The sequence below is a fragment of the Mustela nigripes genome, chromosome 6, assembly GCF_022355385.1.
Source record: "Mustela nigripes isolate SB6536 chromosome 6, MUSNIG.SB6536, whole genome shotgun sequence".
Classification (NCBI taxonomy): domain Eukaryota; kingdom Metazoa; phylum Chordata; class Mammalia; order Carnivora; family Mustelidae; genus Mustela; species Mustela nigripes.
Genome location: NC_081562.1, coordinates 17615420 through 17629281, shown reverse-complemented (window position 1 = coordinate 17629281; position 13862 = coordinate 17615420). Strand labels below are relative to the sequence as shown.

Here is a 13862-nt window from a genome sequence, read left to right as displayed (position 1 = left end):
GTATTCTTTAAAAGTTTCAAGGTCAAAACCAAGGACAGAAATAGACTGAAGACCTGGCAACTAAGCGCACTCGTTGCCTGGATTAAACTGGTAAAATTTAGTCTGGAGTTCATAGTTCTTTGGTTTTGACCTATGGACCAGCATTCATGAAAACAGGAAGGGGACATGGGGCTCTTTGCTATCTGCAGTTTTCTAGAGCTATTCCAAGATAAGGGTGTTTTTCAAAACACCCATTATTCTACAACAGGTAGATTGTAGATACGGAGTGATGATACTCATCAAGCAATCATTTAATTCCTTCTGAACTGTAGTTTTTATGGGAGAAATAGTTTTCTCTAGTTTCATTAATTGATAGTCATCTGAAATGGTAGTCTATTTTTTAACTGGCTTTGGTGAGAAAACCTGAGTTGTATATTCAGAGATCATGGAAATCAACTTTATGTACTATAAAGTTTTGTCAGGGACTAGATTTTCCTATTAATTTAGGACCCTTTTCTGGGCTTTTTGTATTTGTCTTATGTGTCTGTCCTCTCCCACCCACACTATTTTTCTAGGCTTAGTTTGCAATGATCACTTTGAAAGCTAATTTAGTTGATTTTTAAAAATCTGTTTCCTTTCCTTTATAAGAAATAAAATGGGAGCTCAGTTATAAAGAAACATGCTGTAAAAGTACAGCTTCCTTTCATGATACTATATTAGCCTTCAGTCATAATATTTGTTTCTAATTTTTTGGTCATCATAATTTTTAATTTTTAATAAAGACATATAGAAAAGCCATCGAATTGCATTAAGTTAATAGCATCTGGAACTTGCTCCTCATTATTCTCCCAATTACAAATTCTGAGTGTACACTATTTCCAGCAGGAAGCTTGGAAAGCATCCTATTCCCATAGTTTTGGGTAAAAACAGTAGATATGTCATATACACCTTGCAAAACCACCGTTTGACCTAATTTAATGACCAAACACCTTGCAACTGGTCTATCTTGGGTGGTTTTTTCCCACAGCTCTATTAAGGAACACCTAGTACTACGTTTAATTTTTGGTTTGTGTAAGTCACAGATTTGGTTCTCCAAGCTGCACTGAAATGGAGTTTAGTATACAGGCTATTTATTAAGGAATGCCCCTACATCAGCACGTGTGGAAGGAAAGGAACTGGGATGGAGCAGAGGGAGGGAAGAAGCAATGCAGGGCCAAAGAGCCCCAGTCAGCTCAGAGGGAAGGGAGCTAACAGGCCCCTCCAGAGTTGTGCTGAATGGCAGGAGGCGTGGCTCTGAGCAAGGCCACCCTTTAGCTGTTAAAGTCCCTGCAGAAGCCAAGACAACTGAAGGCTGCTCAGTGAGAAGCATCCAGTGCCTTTCCTCAGAGAATCTACTAATGCATTTCCAGGGCCACCACAATGCATATTTTGCACAATAGGGGTCAACTTCAGAAAAGGATACCTTGGTGAAAGTCACTTAGAATCATCAGAATCAGCATGTATTGAAAATGATGGCACTTCTACTTTCAGTATATTTTTAATAGCTAGAAAATCAGTTTTCCCCCTTCATAAAGCCATTGTCTTGTAGAAGTGGATTCAAATCATGACTTTTTCTCTCAATAGCCAGACCAATCATCTGTACCTGTCAATGAAAGGTATGGGATGGGGAGGGGGAGTGAGTGACTTTAAAGTAGGGTTCACTGCATTGGACCATATGGTCCACCCAGGGCATGGGTGGGGACCTTCCCTGTGCACAAACTGGCCCCAAGGGGTCGATCCTTTCTTCTTCCAAAAGGTGAGCAACATCCCTAGCTCTTTATTCTGGAAAGTGTTGACGGGTCTCTCCTCACTGATAGCCACAAAATGCATTATCAAAGTTACCAGTTTTGTGTTCATATACTAAAATTAATGGAGAAATAGAATTTGAAAATGCTCATTGGCAGAGGGAAAAAAAAATGCACCTAGTAAGTTCAACTGATGAAACTAGTTGAGAGTTAAAAAATGATTTTATTATTGATTTATATTAAAATCAATAAATTGATTTATTATCCTAAAACCCTTGGGAATTCATATTATTTGAGGGAGTTAGGCCCCAAAGTTAGAATTACTGAGCTTTGGAAACCATTTTTTAATTCCTTCAACCAAAAAAACAAAGGTAAACTTTTTCCAGCCTGATATAAAACTCTTGCAATTGGCTGTGGCAAGATTCACCATTTGTAAAGTATAGAATTTTAAAAATATGTTCAATTTCATTTTTTAATTAACATATAATGTATTATTTGTTTCAGGGGTAAAGTATAAAATTCTAAGAAAATAAGTATTCAGGGGTGCCTGAGTGGCTCAGTCAAGTGACTGACTCTTGGTTTCAACTCAGCTTATGATCTCAAGGTCCTGGGATCAAGCGCTGTATCAGGCTACGTGCCTAACACGGAGTCTTCTTGCAACACTCTCTCTCCCTCTCCCTCTGCCCCTCCACCCTGCGCTTGCACACACACACACACACACACACACACACACACACACTCTCTCTCTCTCTCTCTCTCTCCCTAAAATGAAGAAATCTTTAAATTAAAAAAAAAATAGAAAAAAGTATTCAAGCTGTGAAATTTGCTCCAGAAAAAGTCTCATCACAAGGTCATAGTAAATACCAGCAAACAACCAGTCTCAACGCAAAGCTTTGTTCTCCAGCCTTCTCCCTGGAGTGAGCCACTGCTCCTCCATCATCAACAGAAAGACAGATCCTCCTCCTGTGTTGAAGAATTTGGTAAGGTACCAAATAACACAGCTGCAGAAAAGAAAGAGCTTGTATATAGACTAGAAATAAACCATTTCATTTAGTTGCTTTACACTGTTAAACCAAAAAGGGTATTTACTATGGCATATAAAACACAAACATGTTGTTTGCATTTCCGGTTTTAAGATTTCAACAATGACCCCAAAGATTTATGTGATGTAGCAATTAGCTAACTGGCTAAGAAGCAAGCCTACATCTTACCTTTAAGAACACAAAATTCTAAAAAACTTCTTTTGGAAAAATAGCCCTAAATGGAAAGCCAATTGCTCTATAAATTACTTTTGTCCTTTATTTATAGACTCAGAGAAAGACTTGAAATATTTGTTTTAGTTTCCGAGGGCTGCCATAACAAAGTATCACAAACTAGATGGCTTCAAACAACAGAAATGTATTCTCTCAAGAGTTCTGGAGGGCAGAAATCTAAAATCCTGGTGTCAGCAGGACCATCCTCTGAGACTCTGGCTAGAACCCCCTCCTTGCCCCTTTCTGGCTCCTGGTGACGGCTCTCCAGCCCTGGCATTCCTGGCTTCCATGACTCCAATCTTTGATCTGTTGTCACATGGTGCTCTCCCTCTGTGTCTTTCTATACATGGCATTTTCCTCTTATAAAGACATTAGATTAGATTAAGGACCCAGCCCAATGACCCCATCTTAACTTCACTTTATGTGCAGGACTCTATTTCCAAATAAGGTCACAAAACAGGTACTGGGGGGGGGGGGGGGTAGGACTTCAACATCTTTGAGGAGAGGACAAAATTCACCCCATGGCGAAGCTCATTTAAGCTTTTCATCTATTTTAAAATATATTTTCTAAGAATAACTACATGGAAACATGGTTTCTCAAATTTGGGGATAAAGAACTTATGACAGTCCGAGTGACATCTGCTATAATTTTAAGTACACAGTTCCAAAAGAACTTCAAACTTTAAATATTTCAACTTAATTCAGTTTGGTACAAATAGCAGTGTCCAATTTTAGAGAAATATTAACTTCACACCATAAGCTTTAATTGTCAATGACACTTTTATTATAGTTAATTTATAATTCCCATTTTTCATGACAGTCAAGCTTCCTCAGAGAAATAAACCAGAATTGTAAGAGCAGGAAACACTGTAAATATTCTTTCTCACATGATATTCAAGGCTAAGTATCCATTCCACCACATTAAAAAGGCTGATGATATACACTTTGGCAGTTTCCAAGAAACACTGGTCAATCCATTATTAAATCTCAGTGCAGCAGTTAACACCTGGGCACCTCCTCGTGCCGTGAGGATCGCTTTAGGTGCTGAAAGACAACCCGGCTAACTCAATAAACTTTAAAAATACATATTTAATACTTATAATATTATTCATGGAGTTCTTGGCAGAGAAGTATTTTGAGGTTTCTATTGCTGAGAAATTTGAGGTTCGTGTTGTCTCTTTTTCAGTCCCAAAAGCTCCGTTTTGAGTTCTCCAGGCCTTGGTGGAATTTCAGGTATTGTCTATCAAAAAAGAAAAGAAAACAAAAAGGATAGATGCCAGGGCTGCCTTAGACTGTAATTCAGTGTGACCTGAAAGAAAGGAAAAAGGAAAAAAAAAGGGGCACAAAAGTCCTTGTGCACTCAATGATGAATCCTTATTAGGAGAGCCTGCGGCCCACGTCAGTCCGTTTCTAACCCGATACTTACAGGACTCTACTGCCCAGGCTGTGTCTCCAGTATTGCGGGACTCACAAAGGGAGCGTCTAGATCAATATTAACTGACAGATCACAAATCTTCTTTTTTCTAAAGATTTTTTTTATTTATTTGACAGACAGAGATCACAAGTAGGCAGAGAGGCAGGCAGAGAGGAGGAAGCAGGCTTCCGGCTGAGCAGAGAGCCCGATGTGAGGCTTGATCCCAGGACCCTGGGATCACAACCTGAGCCGAAGGCAGAGGCTTTAACGCACTAAGCCACCCAGGCGCCCAGATCACAAATCTTAATAAAGCTTTCCACAATCTGAAATTCATTCCTGCACTTTTTACTGAGTCTCTACCATGTGCCCGGCACAGAAAACAAGTATTAGGAATCAATTCGTTTTGAACCGATTTCAAATCAATTTGTTACTGTTCAAAAACAATAAGGGTCTAGGGCGCCTGGGTGGCTCTGTGGGTTAAACATCTGCCTTTGGCTCAGGTCATGATCCTGCGGACCTGGGATAGAGCTCTGCTATTATTCTTACGATGGAAGATTATTCTGTCCTAAAAGGAAATGAAGTACAGATATATTTGGCAATATGGGGCAAACCTAGAAAGCATGCAAAGGGAAAGAAACTGAGTCACAAAAGACCACATGTTATATGATTCCATTTAAATGAACCTGTGTACAAGAAGAAGGTGTGGACCTATGTTTTCATTTCTTTTGGGTATAAACCAAGATGTAGAATCACTAAGTCCTATGACTCTATGTTGAACTGTTTGAGGAACGGCCAGACTGTTTCCCAAAGCAGCTGTACCATTTTCCATTCCTAGCAGCCCTGTATGACGGTTCCAATTTCTCTGCATCCTCACTGACACCTGTCATGAGCTGTTTGGGTTTTCTTTAATTATAGCCATCGCAGTGGTGATGAAATGGTATCTTATTGTGGTTTTGATTTGCATATCTCTGATGCGTAATGATGCTGAGCATTTTCTCATGTGCGTATTGTCTGAAAAGGTGACTTCTAACAAAGATCTACATCAAGGAGGATGAGAAAACCAGCCATGCGGCTAATCTAGGAGTGTTTCAGGCAGAAGGAACACAAATGCAGAGGACTTCAGGCAGAAATGTGCCCTCATGTGCACGGAAAAGCAAGGTGGTCAGCAGCGCTGGTATAAAGTATTCAATGAGAGGTCAGGGAGGACAACAGAGGAAAACCGGGTGTAGAGATGCACAGTCCCTGGAGAGTTCTGAGCAGAATGACATGATCTGACTCAAGCATAAAAAGAAGGGAGTGGGGGCACCTGGGTGGCTCAGTGGGTTGAAGCCTCTGCCTTCAGCTTAGGTCGTGATCCTGGGGTCCTGGGATTGGGCCCCGCATCGGGCTCTCTGCTTAGCAGGGAGCCTGCTTCTTCCTCTCTCTCTCTCTCTGCCTGCCTCTCTGCCTACTTGTGATCTCTGTCTGTCAAATAAATAATTAAAAAAAAAAAAAAAAAAAAAAAAAGAAGAAGACGGTGGCTTTGTTGAGAAAAGACTGCAGGGGAGCAAGGCAGGAAGGTAGAAACAGATCAGGGAGCCATCACAGAAACTGAGGTGAGAGGTGGCGGACTGTGGCTTGAACTGAGTAGTAGCAGCGAACGTGGTGAAAAGCAGTGAGATTCCAGATGTAGTTTTCAGATCAAGCCAGTGGGATCTGCTATTATGTGCAGTAGGAGAGAGGCGTTAAAGAGGACTCCTGGGCTTTGGCCTGAACAACAAGCATGATGGAGTCACCATCCACAGGGACAGGCAAGGCTTCAAGATGAGCAGGTCTGCTGGAGAAAAGACCAGCAGCTCAGTTTGCAACATGCTCGCTGCACATGCAAGTGGAAATGTTTGTCATGATTCAGAGACATAGCTATTTTTTTTTTTAAGATTTTATTTATTTATTTGTCAGAGAAAGAGCACAAACAAGAGGAGTGGCAGGCAGGGAAGAAGCAGGTTCCCCGCTGAGCAGGGAGCTCGATGGGGCTCGATCCCAGGATCCTGGGATCCTGATCTGAGCCGAAGGCAGATGCTTAATGACTGAGCCACCCAGGCACCCCTAGAGGCATATCTATTTCTTTCTTTTTTTTTTTTTAAAAGATGTTATTTATTCATTTATTTGACAGAGATCACAAGTAGACAGAGAGGCAGGCAGAGAGAGAGAGAGAGAAACAGACTCCCTGCTGAGCAGAGAGCCCGCTTCGGGACTCGATCCCAGGACCCTGAGATCATGACCCAAGCCGAAGGCAGCGGCTTAATCCACTGAGCCACCCAGGTGCCCCGAGGCATATCTATTTCTACCAGCTATCAGCTTACAGGGTGAGGTCCTGAGGAAAGGGACCGCATGTATTTCTTACAACTCTATAGGATGCCCCTCATTATAAAAGGCAGGCAAAAAGACTGTGCTGAATGAATAAATCAACAGACTGTGCTCAGGACCCTTAACAAGCTCATAAAATTGGAAAAATAAAATCTTTGCTCAGATTATTTTACATAAAACTACAAGATTAGGGGCACCTAGGTGGCTCAGCTGGTTAAGCATCTGCCTTTGGCTCAGGTCATGATCCCAGGGTCCTGGGCTTGAGTCCTACATCAAGCTCTCTGCTCAGCTGGTAGCCTGCTTCCTCCTCTCTGCCTGCCTGTCTGCCTACTTGTGATGTCCTATAGCACTTCAATCCCTGAAGTTCAAACACCTTGATCTAGTTCATTTTACTCTTTTATCTAACAACTAACTAATCCTAAAGAAATAAAATAGTTTAGGGGTGCCTGGGTGGCTCAGTGGGTTAAGCCGCTGCCTTCGGCTCAGGTCATGATCTCAGGGTCCTGGGATTGAGTCCCGCATCGGGCTCTCTGCTCAGCAGGGAGCCTGCTTCCCTCTCTCTCTCTTTGCCTGCCTCTCCGTGCACTTGTGATTTCTCTCTGTCAAATAAATAAATAAATAAATCTTAAAAAAAAAAAAAAGAAATAAAATAGTTTAGGAAAGAAAGTGGGGTTTGAGGTCAGGGTCACAGGAGAGGTAGGGAGCTAAGGGATGTGCTCCACAGCACAATTCTCATTTTGAAGTGGAAATGACCTTCTAAAAAATCAGTGATGGGGGGACACCTGAGGGGCTCAGTTGGTTAAGCGGCCGCCTTCAGCTCAGGTCATGATTCCAGGGTTCTGGGATGGAATACCCTATCGGGTCCTTGCTCAGCAGGGAGTCTGTCTCTCCCTCTGTCTGTCTGTCTCTCTCTCTGACAAATAAAATCGTTTTTAAAAATCGGTGATGGGAACTAGAGCAAAAGCCAGAGTACCCTATCTGACAATTTCCTACCTTAAAACTAGTACTAGGATTTTGACATTCCCATCCCTTTAGTATAAGAATGAATGTAGGGCGCCTGGGTAGCTCAGTGGGTTAAGCCGCTGCCTTCGGCTCAGGTCATGATCTCAGGGTCCTGGGATCGAGTCTCGCATCGGGCTCTCTGCTCAGCAGGGAGCCTGCTTCCCTTCCTCTCTCTCTACCTGCCTCTCCGTCTACTTGTGATTTCTCTCTGTCAAATAAATAAATAAAATCTTTAAAAAAAAAAAAAAAAAGAATGAATGTAGCTTGCTTCACCTTCATTAAACTGTGTAAACTAATTAATGTAGAAGGGATGCTTTTCTCCCCAGGGTCACAAAAGGAAATTATATGAAGTCACAAAGCCCTACAAAATACAGTATACACCTGAAATTAATATAACCCTGTACGTTTACTAACTGGAATTAAAATTAAACACTTTAAAAAATAATAAAAACATAAAATACAACAGCATGATTCAAATTTCTATAAAGTATATACAACTGCCCACTTACACACAGAGAGGCACACACTTGGAGAAATCTGAATTGCCAATACAGTACAAAGCTAAAATGACAATTCAATTTTTCTTTTTAAGGATTTTTTTATCTATTTGAGAGAGAAGAATGAGTGAGAGAGAGAGAGCACGAGCACATAGAGAAAGAGAAAGGGAGAATCAGCCTCCCCGCTGAGCAGGAAGCCCAATTCAGGGCTTGATCCCAGGACCCCAGGATCGTGACCTGAGCCACAGAAAGCAGTTCAACCAACTGAGCCACACAGGTACCCTGACAAGTCTACTTTTATTAAAAGACATGAGTAAGGGACAGGCAGGGCCCGACAGGGAGAGATCGATAGGGGGCTATGTGATCGGGCTCACAAAAATCCCCAAAATGTGGAGATGGAAGGAAACCAGAGATAAAGGACACTCCAGACCACCCGTGGTGGGGAGTCGTTTCATGACAGTCTCCTGTGGTCAACAGAAAAAAACAGACCCTTAGGTAAGCCATTAAAGATTCTATCACTAGTTCTTAATCAGTAGTGATGCCTGGAGAGAAGGCAAAAAGATTTAAGCTCCCTGCTTAGCCTTCAAGAAAAAAAGCAACCCTAAAAGCCCTCAGTGCCAACCTTATCGGGACCCCTCTCTCACTCCTGAGAGTTTTTTCTGTACTCTTGCTTAATAAAAACTCTATCACTTTACTCACTCTTTGTCCGTGAGATTCATTCTTCGACTCCATGAGACAAGAACCTAGCTCTCCTGCTTCAGAAAAACAGCACTTTCATTTACTAAATACATTAAATATATAATCAATTTTTAAGATTAGTAAGTTTACTGACTCAAAGGTTAGCAATATCAACAGAGGTTCTAAATAGCAATTTGTGTATATATGGGTATGTCTGGAGACAACCAAAAATGAACACTTTAAAATGAGTCCTGGGACACCTGGGCAGCTCAATAAGTTAAGTGTCTGCTTTCAGCTCAGGTCATGATCCCAGGGTCCTAGGATGGAGTCCTGAGTGCTGTGTCGGGCTCCCTGCTTCTCACTCTGCCTGCCACTCCCCCTGCCTGTGCTGTCTCTCTCTCTCTAACAAATAAATAAATAAAATCTTAAAAATAAAATAAAATGAATCCTAAGGATGTGGTAAACAAAGACCAAGAAAAAATTAAATTTTCTTATTACCTATGGCCCACTGACAAGTCCTTGAAACAGGCAGTGTGACATTCCTCTAGGGATTCACCTGCTTTGATGTTACTACTTTGCTAAGGGCAAAAGGCAACCTTAGCCCTACCCCCAAGATCCTGTCAGTCTATTTTAACATATAAAAATTCAAACTTCCTTTATCCAAGATACATGTTAGCAATCATCCCCCAAGCATATGACCCACTGATATATAAACAAGGAGTCTCGTGACCGAGTTTTAACTAAGTAATAAATGACCTTTCCCTGACAATACCTAGCCCCATCAGGATCCTGGAAACTTGGTTTCCAAAATACCTGAGAGGCCTACGGTAACCCTAACCGCCTCCCAGCATGAAAGTACGTAACAGACCATTCCTCATGACCCAGTGCAGCTCTTCCTGCCCATGGATCCTGTCTCCGTGCTTTAATAAAACCACCTTTTTGCACCAAAGACATCTCAAGAAATCTTTCTTGGCCATCGGCTTCAAACCCTATCGTCTTTCCTACATCACTGAGACTGCATTTTTTGAGTAGGCCTTCAATATTAAGTAGATTATAAATTAAGGAAAAGAGGACCAGTAAAAGTAATGCAAAAGTAAATGGAGATGTGGGGGGCCTGTGGGTGAAGCCTCTGCTTTTGGCTCAGGTCATGATCTCAGGGTCCACCGCATCCGGCTTTCTGCTCAGGGAGAAGCCTGCTTCCCCCTCTCTCTTTGCCTGCCTCTCTGCCTACTTGTGATCTCTCTCTGTGTTAAATAAATAAATAAAGTCTTTAAAAAAAGAAAAAAAAGTAAATGGAGATGCAAACGGAAGCGCAAGCAAAAGCACACTTTGTATTCCAGGACAGAACATCTGCCTGAGTCCTTGCCTCCATTCTAATCCTGAGCAGCTTAGCTGGTCAACTAGAAAAGGCATCCTTAACGCTGCTCCCTTAAGACAGCACTGAGCTTTCACTCTAGGCAGCTGTCATGGTCGAGTCTGGACTCCACCCAGACCTTCTAGCTGTAAAGACTGAAAGACGCCAACAAAGGCCAGCAGTTGTTACAATAGTGACAGTCATTGCTAGAACAAGACCAAGAGACACAGCGAAAGAACATAAATTCCTTAAATGTTAATAAACCATCCAGCATCCTACATGTAGCCAGCCAGCCCTGGCCTTCAGAGCCCTACAGAGGTACCCCACTGCTGATATCTGTGCCCAATCAAGACCAAGCCTCTTCCCAAGGTCAAAGAAGCTGCTGGTAACAACCTTGCATGTTCCTATTTATAATGAGATGGGTGAATCAAAGGTCAATTTCCCAGGGGCAAATCACAGGTATTTCTTCCTTTGTAATGCCCGCTTGATGTCTATTCCTCAGGAGCTAGTGACTCAACTGCATTTCTGTGGAAGGTCCTTACCCATTTTTGTCTCCACTAAGTAACCCTGACACATCCCTATAACTCAAAAGAGAAGCAGTCCCTGCTGGTAAGAGCTACTTCAGCATTGTTTGTACAAAAACAATTATTTGTTTGGTATTTAGATACCACCAAAATGTCCATAGGAGATTAAATAATACAAGGAACATCCATATTATAAAACGCTATTCAATGATCAGAAAGAAAAAAGGCTGTTGATATAAACATGTGTCTGTTCATATAGATAATAACCAAAAGAAACAGGTTACAGAGAAATGTGTATATGAATTCCTATTTCCATGGGGGGAAACACCCTGTCCACTGTGCGTGTGTGTGTTTGTGTGCATGCAGGCGCATGTGTATCTCAACAATAGTAAAAGTCTGCAAGTACACGCCAACCAAAAAATGGTAGCTACTTGAGGGTAGCAGACTAGAGAAAGTTGGGTGGGGGGAGCCCTAGATTTTCACATTCCACTCTACATGCCTGAATTCAATCTGAATGTTTTACAAAGGTGCGGTACTACCTCATTAATAGGATCAAATAATAATAATAATAAAAGAAACACTGAACAGAAAGCTTGGGCTTCAAATCCCCAAGAAGCTATGAGACCCTGGGAAATCACCCTTGTCTTCTGAATCTCAGTTGCCCTGTCTGAAAACAAGAATAAACACCCCCATAACTTAGCTGACAGTTAGCTGAAATTAGAAAGACCAATGGATGGTTGTCTGTGTCACCCCTCCAGAGTCCAGGCAGGGATGACTGTTTCCACACTGTGCTCCAACCACTCTACTCACGCCTGGAGCAGAGCACCTAGTAACGATTTCCACTGCACTTTCCTTGCCTTCAGCTCTGCAAGACCGAAACTCCTCAAAAGCACCTCTAATTCCCAGTTCTAATTCAATGAATGCTTAAAATGCTAAAAGTTCATTTAAATCTCTCCCTCCTTGAACTGCCTGTATTTCCTCGTCCTTCATTCATCAAATATTTATCAAGCATTTACTACATTCTAAGCTCTTTTCTAGGCTACTGAGATCAAGGGTGAACCAGGAAGGCCCAGTCCCTTCACGGAGATTACATGCTGGTGGAGGAAACAAAGAACATGTAAACAGACAAAAGGAATAAAATACTTGCAAACTGTGGCAAGTCCTCTAGGCAAACAAAGGACAGGGACAGAGTAACAGGCGGAGGAATCCTTTAGGAGCTGTCCAAAGCACTCTCACTGCTGGAGGAGGTATTTGAGCAGACTGACGTTTTCAAGTAGGAACCCGACCCAAGATCTGGGAGAAAAACATTCCAAGATGAGAAAAGTTAAGGCAATGAGATGGGGACAGGCCTTAAGAGTGTGGGAAACAGCAAGGAAACCGGGTGGCTGCAACAGTGGGAACAAGGGGTAAATGGTAGGAGATCAAGGCCGGCGGCAGCCAAGTGACTGGCTGTGTAAGACCCGTGAAAGAACAGGCCGGGCGCTGCTCTAACGGCAATGCAATGCCACCCTCAGGCTCTACGCTCAGGGCAGATGGTCCTTCTAATTCCGTCTTAAGATCGCTTCCGCCGCTGGGAGGAGAACGGAGCGGTCCAGGGGCCAGGAAGCAGGACCCTCCGGCACTCACCAGGTCCGGCCGGTAGTACCTGTGCACCACTTCGGCGCCGGCGCACATGCTCAGGAGGCTGGCCGCGAACATTTTCAGGTAGGTGGCCCAGGACACTCCCGCGGGCATGCTTAGGGGGTGCTGCACGGGGAGGAAAGGCGCGCAGTGTTACAGCTCCCAGGGCAGGACGAAACCGTGCCGGGAAACAGGGCACACGGCAGGGGCGGGACGGGGTCAGGACCCCCAGGTCGTCTCCCACCCCGCGCCCCGAGGGCTCAGTTGGGACGCGAGGGTGCCGGGAGGCCGAGCGCCCGCGCGCAGCCTTCAGCCTTCCCCGGGCTCAATGTGGGGGCTGGGCCCGCGCAACTTAAGGGCAGCTCCTGCGCCGCAAGCGGAAGGCGCATACCCTGTGGCTTCCCCGCGCCCTTTCAAACTCTAGCGGAACAAATGCACACCGCACTCCCCACCCGCCCTACAGGTGCGCCCGAGACCCCGTACCGCAGAACGCACTGGCGTAGGGCAGCGGGTCAAAGGGCGAGCGGAAGTGCGCGCCCGGGTCGCAGCAGACAACCTGCGGGCGGAACCGAAAGTACAGGGCCTGGGGGCCGCGCCGGGCCGGAAAGCCGGGGCTGTGCCGGCGCCCGCTCGGGCACGTGATCCCGGCCTTCTTGGGAAGCGCGGCCGGCTCTTTTTTTTTTTTTTTTTTTTTTTATTCTTCTCGTCCCCGCCCCCCACCCGCCTCCCCCAGTTCCCAGCGCTTTCCCAGCCTCAGGCGCTCGGTGCGCCCTTTACTGTCCCTGTAGGACTTCTTGGGCAGATGTCGAGTCTCGCAGCTGGCAGGACTCTTGCCTCGTGCGTCCTTTCACACGCCCAAGGAAATTGCTGGCGTTTGCCACCTTTTAGGAGCGGGAGGAGACTGCACTCCGACTAGTGCTTCCCGGGAGTGCAGTTCGAGCGCTGCCCGTTCTCCTGCCGCCGCGGTTTTGGGGCCCGGGAACAGAGCCACACTCAGCCGGCTGGTCCTGCTGGTGCCGCTGGAATAAAAGAAAACGACCTTGTTTAATCTATGCGTGTATGGATGGTGCTGTGACTAGGGATTTTTTGTTGAGAAAAAGCTAACTCGGGACTAAATTATGAAGGATTAGTGCTGTATGTGTAACATGAATCATGCTACCCTCACCTTTTAAACACTTTTATGGAGGTGTAGTTGACATCAACGACGTATTTAAAATATATATATTGATGAGGTTTGACATGTGTACACCTGTGTAACCCTTACTACAAGCAAAATAATTAACATCTCGGTCATACCCAGTTTCTCTGTGCCGCTTTCTACTTCTGCCCATGTTGTCTCCTCTGGATCTGCTGTCACGATAGATAAATTTGCATCTTCTAGAATGTTATGTAAATGGAATTATACCATACA

General features: G+C 44.0%; 1 protein-coding gene across 3 annotated transcripts; it reads right to left on the bottom strand.

The window, feature by feature from the left end:
* Positions 1-3777: 3777 nt before the first annotated feature.
* On the bottom strand, positions 3778-13054 carry LOC132020492 (ubiquinol-cytochrome-c reductase complex assembly factor 6). Of its 3 annotated transcripts, none has more exons than XM_059404631.1 (3): positions 12935-13054; positions 12458-12577; positions 3778-4256 (listed from the first exon to the last, which is right to left on the bottom strand). In XM_059404631.1, exons 2-3 carry the CDS (start codon positions 12563-12565, stop codon positions 4161-4163), a joined length of 204 nt encoding a protein of 67 aa, XP_059260614.1. In that variant the 5' UTR covers positions 12566-12577; positions 12935-13054; the 3' UTR covers positions 3778-4160. The 3 variants fall into 3 exon arrangements, with proteins under 3 accessions (XP_059260614.1, XP_059260613.1, XP_059260612.1); XM_059404630.1 differs by having other exon boundaries at positions 12947-13022; XM_059404629.1 differs by lacking the exon at positions 12935-13054 and adding an exon at positions 12843-12928.
* Positions 13055-13862: the final 808 nt, after the last annotated feature.